This window comes from Equus przewalskii, chromosome X (genome assembly GCF_037783145.1).
Source record: "Equus przewalskii isolate Varuska chromosome X, EquPr2, whole genome shotgun sequence".
In the NCBI taxonomy this organism is placed as follows: domain Eukaryota; kingdom Metazoa; phylum Chordata; class Mammalia; order Perissodactyla; family Equidae; genus Equus; species Equus przewalskii.
In genome coordinates, this window is record NC_091863.1 from 596,576 (window position 1) to 610,516 (window position 13,941).

The 13,941-nt window shown below is 54.0% G+C and overlaps 1 protein-coding gene across 2 annotated transcripts; it reads left to right on the forward strand.

Annotated features, from left to right (window-relative positions):
- The first annotated feature begins 1,523 nt into the window (after positions 1–1,523).
- On the forward strand, positions 1,524–12,379 carry ASMT (acetylserotonin O-methyltransferase). 2 transcript variants are annotated; one of them, XM_070604884.1, is made up of 7 exons: positions 1,524–5,180; positions 6,138–6,267; positions 8,371–8,439; positions 9,147–9,265; positions 9,553–9,693; positions 11,670–11,792; positions 11,988–12,379. In XM_070604884.1, exons 2-7 carry the CDS (start codon positions 6,206–6,208, stop codon positions 12,242–12,244), a joined length of 771 nt encoding a protein of 256 aa, XP_070460985.1. In that variant the 5' UTR covers positions 1,524–5,180; positions 6,138–6,205; the 3' UTR covers positions 12,245–12,379. The 2 variants fall into 2 exon arrangements, with proteins under 2 accessions (XP_070460985.1, XP_070460983.1); XM_070604882.1 differs by lacking the exons at positions 1,524–5,180; positions 6,138–6,267 and having other exon boundaries at positions 8,139–9,265.
- The last annotated feature ends 1,562 nt before the right edge of the window (positions 12,380–13,941 follow it).

The window sequence follows — 13,941 nt, forward strand, 5'->3', positions numbered from 1 at the left end:
CCCCAAAGCCCCCCAGAACATAGTTGTATATTTTTTTTAGTTGTGGGTCCTTCTAGTTGTGGCATATGGGACGCCACCTCAGTGTGGCCTGATGAGCGGTGCCATGTCCATACCCGGGATTCGAACTGATGAAACACTGGGCCGCCCAAGTGCAACGTGCGACCTTAACCATTAGGCCACAGGGCGGCCCGTTCCCTTTGAATTTTGCTGTGAAGCTAAAACTGTTGTAAAAAAAAAAAAAAAAACCCAAAACAGGGTTATTGAGATAGAATCCACGCATTGAAAGAATACCATTCAGCATTTTTAGGATATTCGCAGAGTCGCGCAACCATCTCTCCCTCTGATTCGACTCAGCCCTTCTCCACACTCCATCTCATTCCCGAAGTAATCGCCTCAAGGGAAGATCCAGAGAGAGGTCCCCCCAGGGGGTTCAGCCGGCCTGCGTTTTAATCAAGCAAGTGCTGCCGTGGGCGGGCCGGTCCCAAGGGGCCCTCACAGCCCCCACCTTCAGCTTCTGTCTCTGGTCCTCTGCAAGGATGTCTGTCTGCGGTGTATCGTAGTCCATGCCGCCCGCCCGACCAAAAAGCAGAGTCGACTTCCCACCCAAACGGGGTTGGGCCCACCGGCCAGCGTCCACCCCGGTCGGCCAGCCGCCCACGGCCCCCCTGGTGGGCCCCACTGGTGCGTCCCGTCCCGCCCTGTTTCCGCTGGGCTCACGGAGCTCTCTCCACGCAGCCTCTGGGACCCTCCATCTGTCTCTCAGAAATCGGGGCTTCTGGGAGGACGGCCTTCTGTCCACCTCCCACGACATCATTTGGATTAAGAAACGGCCAAAGTACGGGTCCGGGGTGCAGCGTCCGTGTGGCCTAGGGGCTCTTGTGGGGTGCGATGCAGAGGGGAGCTCTGGGGTGATGGGCCCCCCCAGAGGGAGGGGACCAGGGACAGGCTGTGGCTCTTGTGTCGCCTCCCAGGAACCCACTTCCTGGGACCTTTATTACCCGCCACCTGGGCTGTGCCTGATGACCCCGGAAGCCGAGGAAAGAATGCACAGAGGAAAATGCACAACGTGACCATGTTCCAGAGGAACATTTCTGCAGCTCCTGTCATTACAGGCCTGACTGCAAATCTTTAGCTGCAGCAAAAAAAAAAAAAAAAAGGACAATTGAAAATAATTTCAGAGTGCAAATCCATGGAGGGATTTGGGAGATGGTTGCTGGCTATCGAGAGCAAACAAGGTACCATTTCAGAAAGCGTATTAGAGATCCTGAGCCGTGACTGTCAGCTCTCCTCTCTGCTGTGGGCTGAATTGTATCCCCTCAAAATATGTTGAACTGCTGACCCCTGGGACCCGGGAACGGGGGCTTATTTAGAAGCAGGGTCTTTGCAGCTGTGATGAAGGGAAGGATGGAGAGGAGGTCTTCCTGGAGGAGGCGGCCCTGAATCAAGGATGGAGAGGAGGTCTTCCTGGAGGAGGTGGCCCTAAATCCAGGGACAGTGTCCTCCTCAGAGACAGACGAGGAGACGCAGACGCAGAGGAGCAGCCCCGTGAGGACGGAGGCAGAGACGGGAGGGAGGCGGCCACCAGCCCGGGGACCCTGCAGCCCCGGAAGCTGGAAGAGGCAGGAGGGACCCTCCCCTGGAGCCTCCGGAGGGAGCGCGGCCCTGCGACCCTTGACCTCAGACTCTGGGCTCCAGGATGGGGGAGGATGGGTCCCTGGGGTTTAAGCCATGAAATTTGTGGTCATTTGTTGCAGGAAACTCGTACACCCCGTTCTCCTCCCATCTGAAGGGGCCAGAAAATGAAGAATCAGTGGGGGAAATTGGTGGGCATGTTGTCTGTGGCTCAGATCCGCAGCTGGTGCTGTAAGGGTGGGGTGGGGGGATGTAGGCCATTTTAGGGCTCTGGGCACGTCGGGGACAGAAGGCGTGAGCTGAGACCCAGGCTGCAGCCCTAAGCTCTGTCATCCTCTTAGTAAAGCTAATAGGATTTTCCAGCATGATCCGTCTCTGGCTCACTGCTGGGTCTCCAGCAAGGAGCTTTGGCAGCTTTACCGAGCGGCTGGCGGTCCCCCAGCTGGCTAGCAGACCCGCGGTCCCTGAAGCAGGACAACCGGGGACGCTCCAAGTCAGGCCGACGTGGAAGAAAATGAGTTCCCTGGAGGATCAGGCCTTCGGTCTCCTGAACACCTACTCCAATGGCTTCATGGTGTCCCAGGTAGGGAGCTGGGAATGATGTTCCACCGGGCACGCCGGGATCCCATGGACCGGAGCCGGGGGCAGGGGGAGGATGGGGAGAGACTGCCTGATGGGTGGGGGGGGGGTCTCCTTTGGGGCGACGAGAATGTTCTGGAACCCGACAGCGGTGGTGGTTGCACAACTTGCAAATGCACCGAACGTCACTGAGTTGCTGAGTCTAAAAGGGTTGACGGTGCATCTCATGCTAAGTGAATTTTACGTCAGTAGAAAAACAGGCAAGGTAGAGTGAGACGCTGTGTTTTAAAGGTCCGTTGGTGTCGGGTCCGTAGAATGAGGACATTAGCGGTGGGTGGTGGTCTTTGCAGGACACACACGTGCAAGGTTGGAAATCCAGCCCATTTTGATTCTCTGGGGGTCCACGTGTTGGTCCCAGAGTCAGGGGTCGTGTCATCCCGGTTTGTGCTTCCCTCATAACGGAAGGGAGAGCTAAGGATCAGGTAGCGGTTCCTGAAAACTGAAGTGAAACGCCCTCCCCGTCCAAGGGCACGGATCCCCGAATTCCATCCGGAGACCCTAAAGGTTAAGGATACCTGTTCTAAAGCCGTCAAGATATGGAAACGGAGCGTCCGTCTACAGAAAACATAGGGAAGTGCCGCCTCTGCTCCAAAGATAAGTGCCTCAGCGGTGCGCCCGCGATGTCCCCAGCCAGCGGGGGCTGCATGGGGGTCGCTCCCAACGGCGTCGGGTGGGTTATAAATCTTGGGAGGAAATGACTTGGGGACATAGGGTACCATGTCCTTGAGATGTCACGAGTTTAACAGAAGAAGAGCTAATCCAGCTGGAGTGGAATGAAACTTCACACGACCTTCGCAGAACGAGCGGGAGGAAAGGAATTAATGAAGTGTTAGCAGTAACACGACGTTAATACAATGAGTTAATACAAACTGTAACAGCTGAGGGAACCTTGACAAGAGTTGACGCAATGGTAACAGCATCAGAGTCACTGTGGCCTTCACAGAACAAGAACAGATACAATGTTAATAAGGGTTAAGAGAAAGTTTTAATAGAACTTGGTGCATAAAACTTTATCGATGAACTTGATGCAACTTTAATACGGAGATTCCCAAGCAGGGGCGTTGCCCCCAGGGGGACACTTGGCAGCATCTGGGGGCATTTCTGGTTGTCATTGCCGGGATGGGGGTGCCCCTGGCATCCGGCGGGTGGAGACCAGAGATGCCGCTCAGCTCCCGAGAGCGCACAGGACGCCCCACACAGAGAGTGGTCTGGCGCCACGTGAGGCTGAGAAACACGAACTTCCTTACTTAAGTCAAAGAAAGACCGGTCTTGTTTTTATTTCTGTCCGCGTGCTGTGGAAACGACGCCAACCCCAGATAGGGAGTCAGTCCTGCGGGAGACACGTGGGCAGAAACTGAAACGCCGCGTACGGGAAGGGTCAGAATGAAAAAGGGAAGGTGGTCCCTGCCTTGCCGTCCGTGGCTTCCTACCCCCGGGCAATCACCGTTAATAACGAGAGAGTAGCAGCAGGCCATTGACAACTCCGGAGGGTCCACACAGGGTCGTTCGTGTGTGTCTCTCCGATGTCCGGCTGGCCTCCCCTTTGGGGCTGTGGATTTCCTCCTAAAGGGCTTTATTTGCCAGAACCATTTCCAGGCTCTTTTTTTCAGAGCGATGCTGTCTGGGGCGTGCTGGGAGGGAGGGTCAGTGAGGATGGACGGGGCGGGGCGGATGCTGTCGAAACCTGGACCTGCACAGGCCCCCCGCCCCGTTTCTTTGCTCCTCCCCGGCTGGCCAGCCCGTGAGTGGCCCCGTTGGACCCTGCGTCTACGGTGGCCGCCCCCACCGAGCCCTGGCCCTCACCCTCCCTGGGTACCAGTGGGTCCAGTAGATGACGTCACCCCCGGACAGCTGGTCACCCCCACGGCGCGACTGTCACTCAGAACTTGGAACAGCAGGATCAGATGCTCCCTGGGTGCACGGTGGAAGCATCATTAAAAAAAAAATTTACCCACAACTAGAAGGACCTGCAACTAAGATGTACAACTGTGTACGGGGGGCGTTGGGGGAGATAAAAGCAGAAAAAACTATATATATATATATAAAAAATTTAAATTGTGATAAAATAGGCGTAACATAAAATTTACCATCATAACCATTTTTAAGTGCACGGTTCTGTGACATGAAGTACATTCGCATTGTTGTGCAGCCGTTCCCACCATCCGCCTCCAGAATTTTCTCATCTTCCCAACTGAAACTCTATGGCCTTTAAACCCTGACCCCCGCATCCTCTCCCCCGGCCCCTGGCACCACCGTCTACTTTCTGCCTCTAGGATTTTGACTCGTCTAGGGACCTCACAGAAGTGGAATCAGAAAGTATGTGTCCTTCTGTGTCTGGCTTATTTCACGGAGCGTCACGTCCTCGAGGTCCATCCGTGTTGGAGCAGGTGTCAGAGTCCCCTTCCTCTTCATGGCTGAATAGTATTCCACTGTATGGAGAGACCACCCTTGGTTCAGGCATCAGAGGACACTCGGGTTGTTTCCACCTTTTGGCTACCGTGTAGGATGCCTCAATGAACACAGGTGTACAAGTGTCCGTTTGAGTCCCTGCATTCAATTCTTTTGGGTCTACACCCACAAGTGGAATTTCTGGCTCCTATGTTTAATTTTTTGAGGAACCACATACCGTTTCTCCTGACAGTGCAGCCTCATCTACAGACTCGTCCCTCGCACCCCGTGATGTGTGGTTCTCAGGCGATTGAAAGCCGCCTTTTGTTTCTGCCGCTGCTCCCAGGTTCTCTTCGCCGCCTGCGAGCTGGGGGTGTTCGACCTGCTGGCTGAGGCCCGGGAGCCCCTGGACTCGGCTGTGGTGGCTGCCCGTCTGGGCGCCAGCTGCCATGGGACGGAGCTCCTGCTGGACGCCTGTGTGACCCTGAAGCTGCTTCGAGTGGACACGAGGAGAGGAAAAGGTAAGCACGGCTGACGTTTCGCAGGAGGCGTTTTAAATGCGCACTCCCGGCCCGCTTTTTCTGCAAAGGGCCGGGGAGTGAGTATTTCCTGCGTTCCGGGGCTGTGGGATCTCTGCCTTGGAAGCGTCAAAGCAGCCGGAGACATTGTGAACACGAACGGGCATGGTTGGCTCCCAATAAAACTTTATTTACAACCACAGGCAGTGGGCCAGGTTCAGCCCCCGGGCTGTGGTTTGCTGACCCCCGTTCTAGAGATTTCCACGTGCTCTTGTGCAACTGGTACCCCTGTGGAGATTGTGGGGTGGGTTGACTTGAGCGGGAAGGGGTCATCTGCGTGTTGACAGCTCTCAGATCGCTGGCCTTGCAAATCCAGCGGTCGGCAGGCTGGGGGGGTCCACCACCAGCCACACCCCTGCTGGTGCTGCCGCCCCCAAACACCCACCCCCAGGAGGCACCGTGGTGGATGCAGCCGGAGCCAGCGGCCAGCACAGACGGTCAGTCGCCCCTCAGGCTGTTGCTCGGCGGCTCTGCTTCCTGAGTCCCGGGGCCGGATGGTGGCTGGGGGCCGCCTGCCACTCAGCTGAGCTCTGCAGAAGAGCAGCCCTTTCTCCCCCATCTTTGCTTCCTTTCACGACCAGGGTGTCCCCTCACTTGTCTATTTTTAAATAAATTGTTGCAACGTCTGCAGACTCTAATATAGGGTTTCCCTGTGGCTCACTTGCCCCTTCCACCTGCTCCGCCAGCCCTTCCAACGGGGTTTGCCAAAACCGACCCCAGCAGGTGCGCCGGCTGCCTACCACCGGTCAACCCTCTCCTCCAGGATAAGCTGCCAGCTGTGGGGATGTCCATGCTCCCAGGCGAGGGTTGCGTTTCAGTCGTGACGTTGCCAATGCTGGGCATGGCACGCGGCAACGACTGGAAATGTAACTGACTGTTTTCCCTCCGGTTTGTTTGCAGCTTTCTATGGGAACACAGAGCTCTCCAGCACCTACCTGACCACGGCCAGCCCCACGACCCAGCGCAACATGCTGCTCTACCTGGCCAGGACCACCTACCACTGCTGGGCCCACCTGGCCGAGGCTGTGAGGTGGGCGTGGCGTCGACTGAGCCCCAGGGCTCCCCGGGCGCTGGTTTCAGGGCGTCCGAGGAGTTGAAACGCCAGGTTTCTCGTAGAACCAAACAGGACAGCGCGAGGTTTGGAAATTCAGAGCGGATGTTCGAAAGCACCTGGTGTTGACCCACAGAGTTCACTTAATCTCAGTCTATCGTGACCTTAAGTCCTTGTGGTTCTGTGATCTCCAGGGGAGAGTGGAGGGTGCTAGTGGAGAGGGAAAGCGGGGGAGATGGTTCAGAACAGGGGGGACGCAAAACCAGGAGGCTGCCCTCCTCGTGATGGTGAGCTCCACACCAGGTCTCTCAGCCTCGTGCTTCCGACATCTGGGACTGGATGACTCTGAGGTGGGCCATCCTGTGCACTGTAAGGGTGTGGAGCAGCCTCTCTGGGCTCCACCCACCACATGCCAGGAGCATCCTCCACTCTGGGTGTGACAATAAAAAATGTCCCCAGACATTGCTGAGTGTCCCCTGGGGAGGCAGAATCAGCTGCACTTGGGAACCACCATGACAGACAGAAATATAGATAGATGATAGATATTGATCCATGATAAATACAGGTAGGTACGTACTGCTAGATTGATTAATAGATAGGTAGGTGATTGACAGATGATAGACACGTAGATAGATGATAGATATATAGACAGATAGATGGTAGATGTTAGATAGACAGGTAGATATGTACATAGATGATAGACATTGTTAGATAAATCAGACAGATAAGTACTGATAGATGTATAGCGAGGTGATGCATAGATATTGCTGGATGATTGACAGATGATACATAGATAGACAAGGATAGAAGATGGTAGATATTGGTAGGTAGGTATCGATAGAGGATACATACAGAGATGGATATACAGATAGATAGGAAGGTATACAGAGAGACAGATGAGAGAGAGGGTCTCATGCTGGGTCTGGATTTCTCAGCCTCATCACTACTGACATTCGGGGCTGGATGACTGTGCTGGGCCGTCCTGTGCGCTGTAGGGTGTGGAGCAGCATCCCTGGTCTCCACCAATCAGGTGCCAATAGCATCCTCTGGCCCCAGTGGTGACATCCAAAGATGTCCCCAGGCATTGACAGATGTCCGCTGGGGTGAGAGAATCACCTCCAGGTGAGAGGCACTGCTCCGCATTTTCTGTCCAAGGTGGGACGGGATGCTCAAGGAGTCCTTCACCCCAGCTGCAGGGGAGGAGCAGGCAGTTGAGGGTAGACCAGTCGTCCCTCCAACTATGGGTAGACCAGTTGTCCCTCCAGCTGCAGGTAGACCAGCCGTCCCTCCAGCTGCGGGTAGACCAGTCATCCCTCCAGCTGCATAGACCAGCTGTCCCTCCAGCTGTGGATAGACCAGCCGTCCCTCCAGCTGTGGGTAGACCAGTCGTCCATCCAGCTGCGGGTAGACCAGTTGTCCCTCCAGCTGTGGATAGACCAGTTGTCCATCCAGCTGCGGGTAGACCAGTTGTCCCTCCAGCTGTGGGTAGACCAGCCGTCCCTCCAGCTGTGGGTAGACCAGTCGTCCATCCAGCTGCGGGTAGACCAGTTGTCCCTCCAGCTGTGGGTAGACCAGTTGTCCATCCAGCTGCGGGTAGACCAGTTGTCCCTCCAGCTGTGGGTAGACCAGTCGTCCATCCAGCTGCGGATAGACCAGTCGTCCATCCAGCTGCGGATAGACCAGTTGTCCCTCCAGCTGTGGGTAGACCAGCCGTCCCTCCAGCTGTGGATAGACCAGCCGTCCCTCCAGCTGTGGGTAGACCAGTTGTCCCTCCAGCTGTGAGGAGCTTCCTACCCCAGATGTTGGGTGATGAGTCATTTTGGACCTGGAGGTCCCCTGATTGCACATCATTTGCACACTCTTTAGATTGTCATTAAATTTTATCCCTCGCTTGCTCATGTCAGAGAACTGTGGGGATTCTTGACTACACACGAGGAAAGAATTTCGTGAGTGTGCCCGGTGACTTGTGCCCCCTGCTTCTTCGACCCCTGATTTAAGGGGAGGATCTGTGACCCCCGTTTGCGTGAACTGATGTGCCGTGGGTGTCTGAGAGCTTGAGTGACAGCCCTCCTCTGTTTCCAGAGAAGGGAGGAGCCAGTATCTGAAGGCGTTCGGGGTCCCCTCCGAAGAGCTCTTTACCGCCATCTACAGGTAACGCCCGGCTCCGACGCTGTGGGACCCGGCTTAGTGTGCAAATGTTACAGGGCTGAATACATGTGTCCAGACAGAGCACAGCGGAAGAAGGTTGATATTTAATTTAAGATCAAAGGAAAGATTTCGCTGTTCTGGTGTTGGTGTTGATCCATTTCCTGAGTGGATGGAAGTGAGCTCTTCCCTTCAAGGAACTCCACTCAAACCCAATGTTTAAGTGGGAAGATGAGGCACAGTTTTCGGTTTGGCCAGAGTTCCCCAAGCAATACCTCCATTCTTGGTTCTTCTTCCCGTGCAGGGACCGTCTGCGGCCTTTGCCCCAGGCGTGTGGACTTCTTTATCTTCTTTATCCATTCACCCATTGATGGGCCTCAGGTTGCTGCCACGTTCTTGATTTCTCTGCTTAAAAAGCATCTGAACTCCTGTCCTGATGCAAACACTCCTGCAGTGGCGTCCAGAGGATGCTTATTCGTTCCAGCCATAGTAGGGTCTCCCGGGGCTGGTCTATGTTGGCGGCTGACCGAGGGCTCCCGTCATCCCGGATCCCAACTTCTACAGCAGCAGAGGTTCCATGTCACAAATGCAAGGCTTACAGACGTCCCTGGGGCACACGGCTCTGGGCTCAGCACAGGGTCCCCCGGTGGCATTGCTTGTGACGACCGCCCCGGAGTTGGCGTGAGTCTGACCAGCGTGCTCTCGCGTGCCAGGTCAGAGGACGAGCGGCTCCAGTTCATGCGAGGTCTTCAGGACGTCTGGGGCGTCGACGGGAGGAGTGTGTTGTCTGCCTTCGACCTGTCGTCGTTCCCTGTCATCTGCGACCTTGGTGGTGAGCATCTGCCCGGACGTTGTGGCCGTGTCTCAAATTCTGTCTGTGGGGGGGAACGGTCCGTGAACCCCATATTTAACATGGCCCCGTAAGCTGGCGAAGGAAGGATGCAAACCCCATTTACAGCAGCGGAGAAAGTAGCCCTTAAACGTCCTGAAGGCTGTCGTGGTCCCACTCCTCAGTGGACGTAGCCAAGTGGCCGTGGCTGCCAGGGGGAGAGGGCCGGACAGAGCCGGGGGCTGCCTGCGTGTTCCCGTCTGCCTGTCACAATCTCTGTCCACTTCCAGGCTGTTCTGGGGCTCTGGCCAAGGAGTGTGTTTCTCTGTACCCTGGATGTCGGGTCACCGTTTTTGACATCCCAGAAGTGGTCCAGACGGCAAAGATGCACTTCCCGCTCCCGGAGGGAGCACGGATCCGATTCTGTGAAGGTGGGTTGCCGTGTGCTCTGGGCGTCCACGGGGAGACTCAGAGTCGTCCCCGGGGGTCAGGAGATGCCGGACACTTATGACCGATGATGGATGTTGAGTTTGCCTTCCTTGAACCCCCAGAGAGCCCCCCTCAGCTTAGAACTGTTGGATGGAAAGCTGTATAAAGTATCCTGTTTTCTAACCATTAATTCTTTCTTGAGTATTGTATGAGATTGAATATCGTCCCCTCAAAGTTCCTATCCACCCAGAGTTTGTGAACGGGACCTTGTTTGGAAGCAGGGTCTTTCTTTGCAGCTGTAATGAAGGGAAGGATGGAGAGGAGGGCTTCCTGGAGGAGGTGGCCCTGAATCAAGGATGGAGAGGAGGGCTTCCTGGAGGAGGCGGCCCTGAATCAAGGATGGAGAGGAGGGCTTCCTGGAGGAGGTGGCCCTGAATCAAGGATGGAGAGGAGGGCTTCCTGGAGGAGGCGGCCCTGAATCCAAGGACAGCGTCCTCCTCAGAGACAGAAGAGGAGACGCAGACGCAGAGGAGCAGCCCCGTGAGGACGGAGGCAGAGACGGGAGGGAGGCGGCCACCAGCCTGGGGACCCTGGAGCCCCGGACGCTGGAAGAGGCAGGAGGGACCCTCCCCTGGAGCCTCCGGACGGAGCGCGGCCCTGCGACCCTCGACCCCAGACTCTGGGCTGCAGGACGGGGGAGGACGGATCCCTGGGGTTTAAGCCCCAGGACCCTCATACAAGTATCAAAATCCAAAACCTTTATGAACAACATTATGGGGAGCGGGTCAAAGGTCACATCGAGGGACCACTGCCGACTCAGAGGATGAAGACGACTCAGCCATTCGGAGGCTTGGAGCCCAGGGCGCTCGGAACTGGATGGGACTGGCTCTCGCCTTGGAGACCTGGCGCGCGGCTCCCTCCCACCTCCTCTCTCTCTCGGAAACTGCAGTCTGACCTGCACGCACTCTCTGCCTCTGTTTACGGGGGAAACCGACCTTTCCCGCTTCTTTTCTCTGCTGGCTCAGAAGGAGGACACCAGATGGGGCTGTCGGCCCTTCCGTCAGCTCCGACGTTCATGGCGTCTCAAGGGACATGGGCCGCCCCCGTCACACCGGAGGCCAGGGGAGCAGGCGCTCCTGGAGTGTTTACTGACCCAGGCGAGGAACCGACCCCTTTTGACTCTCACAGGCTGGGAGGGGGTGAGGCGAGGGCCGCGGGTCACGGAGCGCATGCTGGGGAAGCTGCACGTGCTTCCTGCTTCATTTTCGGGTCCGGACTCTCTTCCTCATGGGCTGGACACGAACCCACGGCCCACAGGACTTGGCGACCCCTTGTCTTTCTTCGTTGAGTGAAAGAAGACGCTTTCCCCTGCCCTATCTCATGGGGCAACGTGTGCGGGCACCACACTCCCTGGACCTTCATCACGGGGGACAGACGTCGGACTGGCCATCCGTCATCCGACACGCACGCCCGAATTCCTGTGACTTTGCAGAATACGCACAACGGACCTGATCCATTCACCCCGTACGGCACGGGCTGTCCAAGATCTCCGAAATCCGTACTTCTTGCGCAGGAAAAAATATACGAGTCGAGTGTTGGAAGCCGCCCGTATGTTGGGCATTTCCCTTCAATCAGGAAAACAAGTCCTGACTGTGGGTTCAGTTCAACCCCTCACACAGGAGCTGCTGACCGACGGCCCGGGTCCTCTTGAAACCCACGGCTTAACGCAGCTTCAGGAGCTCAGAGAGTAAAACGAAGATAAAGCCAGTTTCCAGAGCTGACGGAGGGAAGGGGCCCCAGACAGTGTCCAGGATTTTCTTGTCTTTCCCCCGGTGTTTTTTGAGCTCAGGGCTGGGTCTGCGGGTTCCTGGCTGTGGGAAAGCACGGCCCACCCGGGTGTCCTTTCCATGCTGGGTGCTGGGTGGGTGAAGCGGGATGAATGGCAGGCTGACCCCAGGGCACCTGCACGGCATTGCAGGCGATTTCTTTAAGGACCCCCTCCCGGAGGCGGATCTGTACATCCTGGCCAGGATCCTGCACGACTGGAGGGATGAGAAATGTGCCCACCTGCTGGAGAGAGTGTACCGGGCGTGCAAGCCAGGTAGGGTCGGTCCTTGCACACCGGGGCTGCAAGGGCTCCAGCCGTCAGGTCTGGGTCCATTCTGCAGATGAGCAGGGGAGATGCCCAGGGCAGCCCAGAGTCGGCGGGGTGGGGGGCCTTGTGGGGAACCGGGGCGCGAGGCTGCGGGTGCCCAGGCTCGGGGTCCCCTGCTCAGCCCGCCTCTCCCTGCCCCAGGCGGCGGCGTCCTGGTGGTCGAAGGCCTGCTGGATGCTGACGGGCGCGGACCCCTGACGGCACAGCTCTGGTCGCTCAACATGCTGGTGCAGACGGAGGGCCGTGAGAGGACCCCCGCCCAGTACTGTGAGCTGCTGGGCGCCGCTGGCTTCGGGACCGTGTGCTGCAGGCGGACGCGAGGCCTGTACCACGCCGTCCTGGCCACCAGGGGCCCGCCCGCCCCATGCTCCCCGAGGTCTCTGGTGCCTTTTAATTAAGTAATTTTAATGTATCTTATGTTAATTTATTTTATTTCTAATTTTAACTTTTTATTTTATTTTATTCCCAATTTAATTTAATTTTAAAATTTCTTTTAATTTACTTTATTTATTCTATTTATTTTATTTTTTAATTTGACTTTATTTCATTCTATTTTTAATTTTAATTTATTTTTAAATTTATTTTATTTTAATTAACTTTAATTATAATTTATTCTATTTTTAATTTAATTTTAAAATTTATTTAATCTTAAATTACTTTATTTAATTTTATTTTTAATTTTATTCTATTTCAAATTTTAATTTATTTTATTTTTAACTTTATTTTATCCTATTTTTAATTTTAATTTATTTCTAACTTTAGTCTATTTTTAATTTTAATTTATCTTATTTTTAAATTTATTTTACTTTAACTTATTTTTTATTTTAATTTTTTATTTTTACTTATTTATTTTATTCTTATTTTTTAATTTTAATTTAATTTATTTTTCACTTGTTTTATTTTTAATTTTTTAATTTGTTATTTTATTATTTTAATTTTAATTTACTTTATTTTATGTTAAGGTTATTTTAATTTATTATTTTTATTTTAACTTATTTTATTTTATTTTACCTTAATTTTAATTTTAATTTATTTAATTAATTTTTTCATTTATTTTAATTTTTTCATTTTTTATTTTAATTTATTATTTTATTTTAACTTATTTTATTTCACCTTAATTTATTTTTATTTTAATTTATTTTTTATTTTATTTTTGTTTATCTTATGTTTTATTTAAACATTTTATTTTTATTTATTTTATTATTTATTTTTATTTGGCCCAGCTTTATTGAGATATAATTGACAAACAAAAATAATGCCTATTTAAGGCGTAGCCCATGATGATTTAGGTCATGTACACATTGTGAGTGATCACCCCGGCCAAGCTGTTAATTCCGTCGTCTCCCATAGCCACCGTTTTCTTCCTTTCACTTTCTGTGGTGAGAGCCCTGAGGTCTGCTCCCTTGGGGAATTTAAAGTGCACAACACAGCGGGGTTCCCTGGAGGCACCGTGGGACCCCCAGGACTCATTCCTCTTAGAACTGGAGGTCGAGAGGCCGGCCCCGTGGCCGAGTGGTTGAGTGCACGTGCGCTCTGCTGCAGCGGCCCAGGGGTTGGCCGGTTCGAATCCTGGGTGCGGACGTGGCACCGCTCATCAGGCCACGCTGAGGCGGCGTCCCACATGCCACAACTAGAAGGACCCACAACTAAAATATGCAACTACGTACTGGGGGGATTTGGGGAGCAGAAGGAGGAAAAAAAAAAAAAAGAGATTGGCAACAGCTGTTAGCTCGGGGGCCCATCTTTAAAAAAAAAGAGAAAAATCCAGAGGTGGGTCACCCTGTGACCAACCTGTCCCCACCTCCCCACCCTCCAGCCCCGGCCCCACCTCTCCCGGCTCTGCCACAGCGAGCGCCACTTTGTTGAGATTTCGTCTTTATTTGTGGACGTGGCAGCTGCTTTTCACAGGCTCCGCCCGGGCCACGTTGACCCTGAGTCCTGCTCTGCCGCTGGCCGTGGGCAGACCTCTCTGGGCTGAATCTGGGGCCCGGGCGTCCACCTCCTGGTGTCTGTTAGGAGCCACCCCGTGGGCAGCACCCTGGCTCCAAGGGACGTCTACATCAATGACGGGATGTCACGGTACAAACTCGTGGTG

Coding starts and splice junctions, on each gene's coding strand:
- ASMT (XM_070604882.1), top strand. CDS start 8,665: ATGAGGCACAGTTTTCGGTTTGGCCAGAGTTCCCCAAGCAATACCTCC. Junction 9,694..11,669: donor ACGGATCCGATTCTGTGAAG/GTGGGTTGCCGT, acceptor ACGGCATTGCAG/GCGATTTCTTTAAGGACCCC. Junction 11,793..11,987: donor GTACCGGGCGTGCAAGCCAG/GTAGGGTCGGTC, acceptor TCCCTGCCCCAG/GCGGCGGCGTCCTGGTGGTC.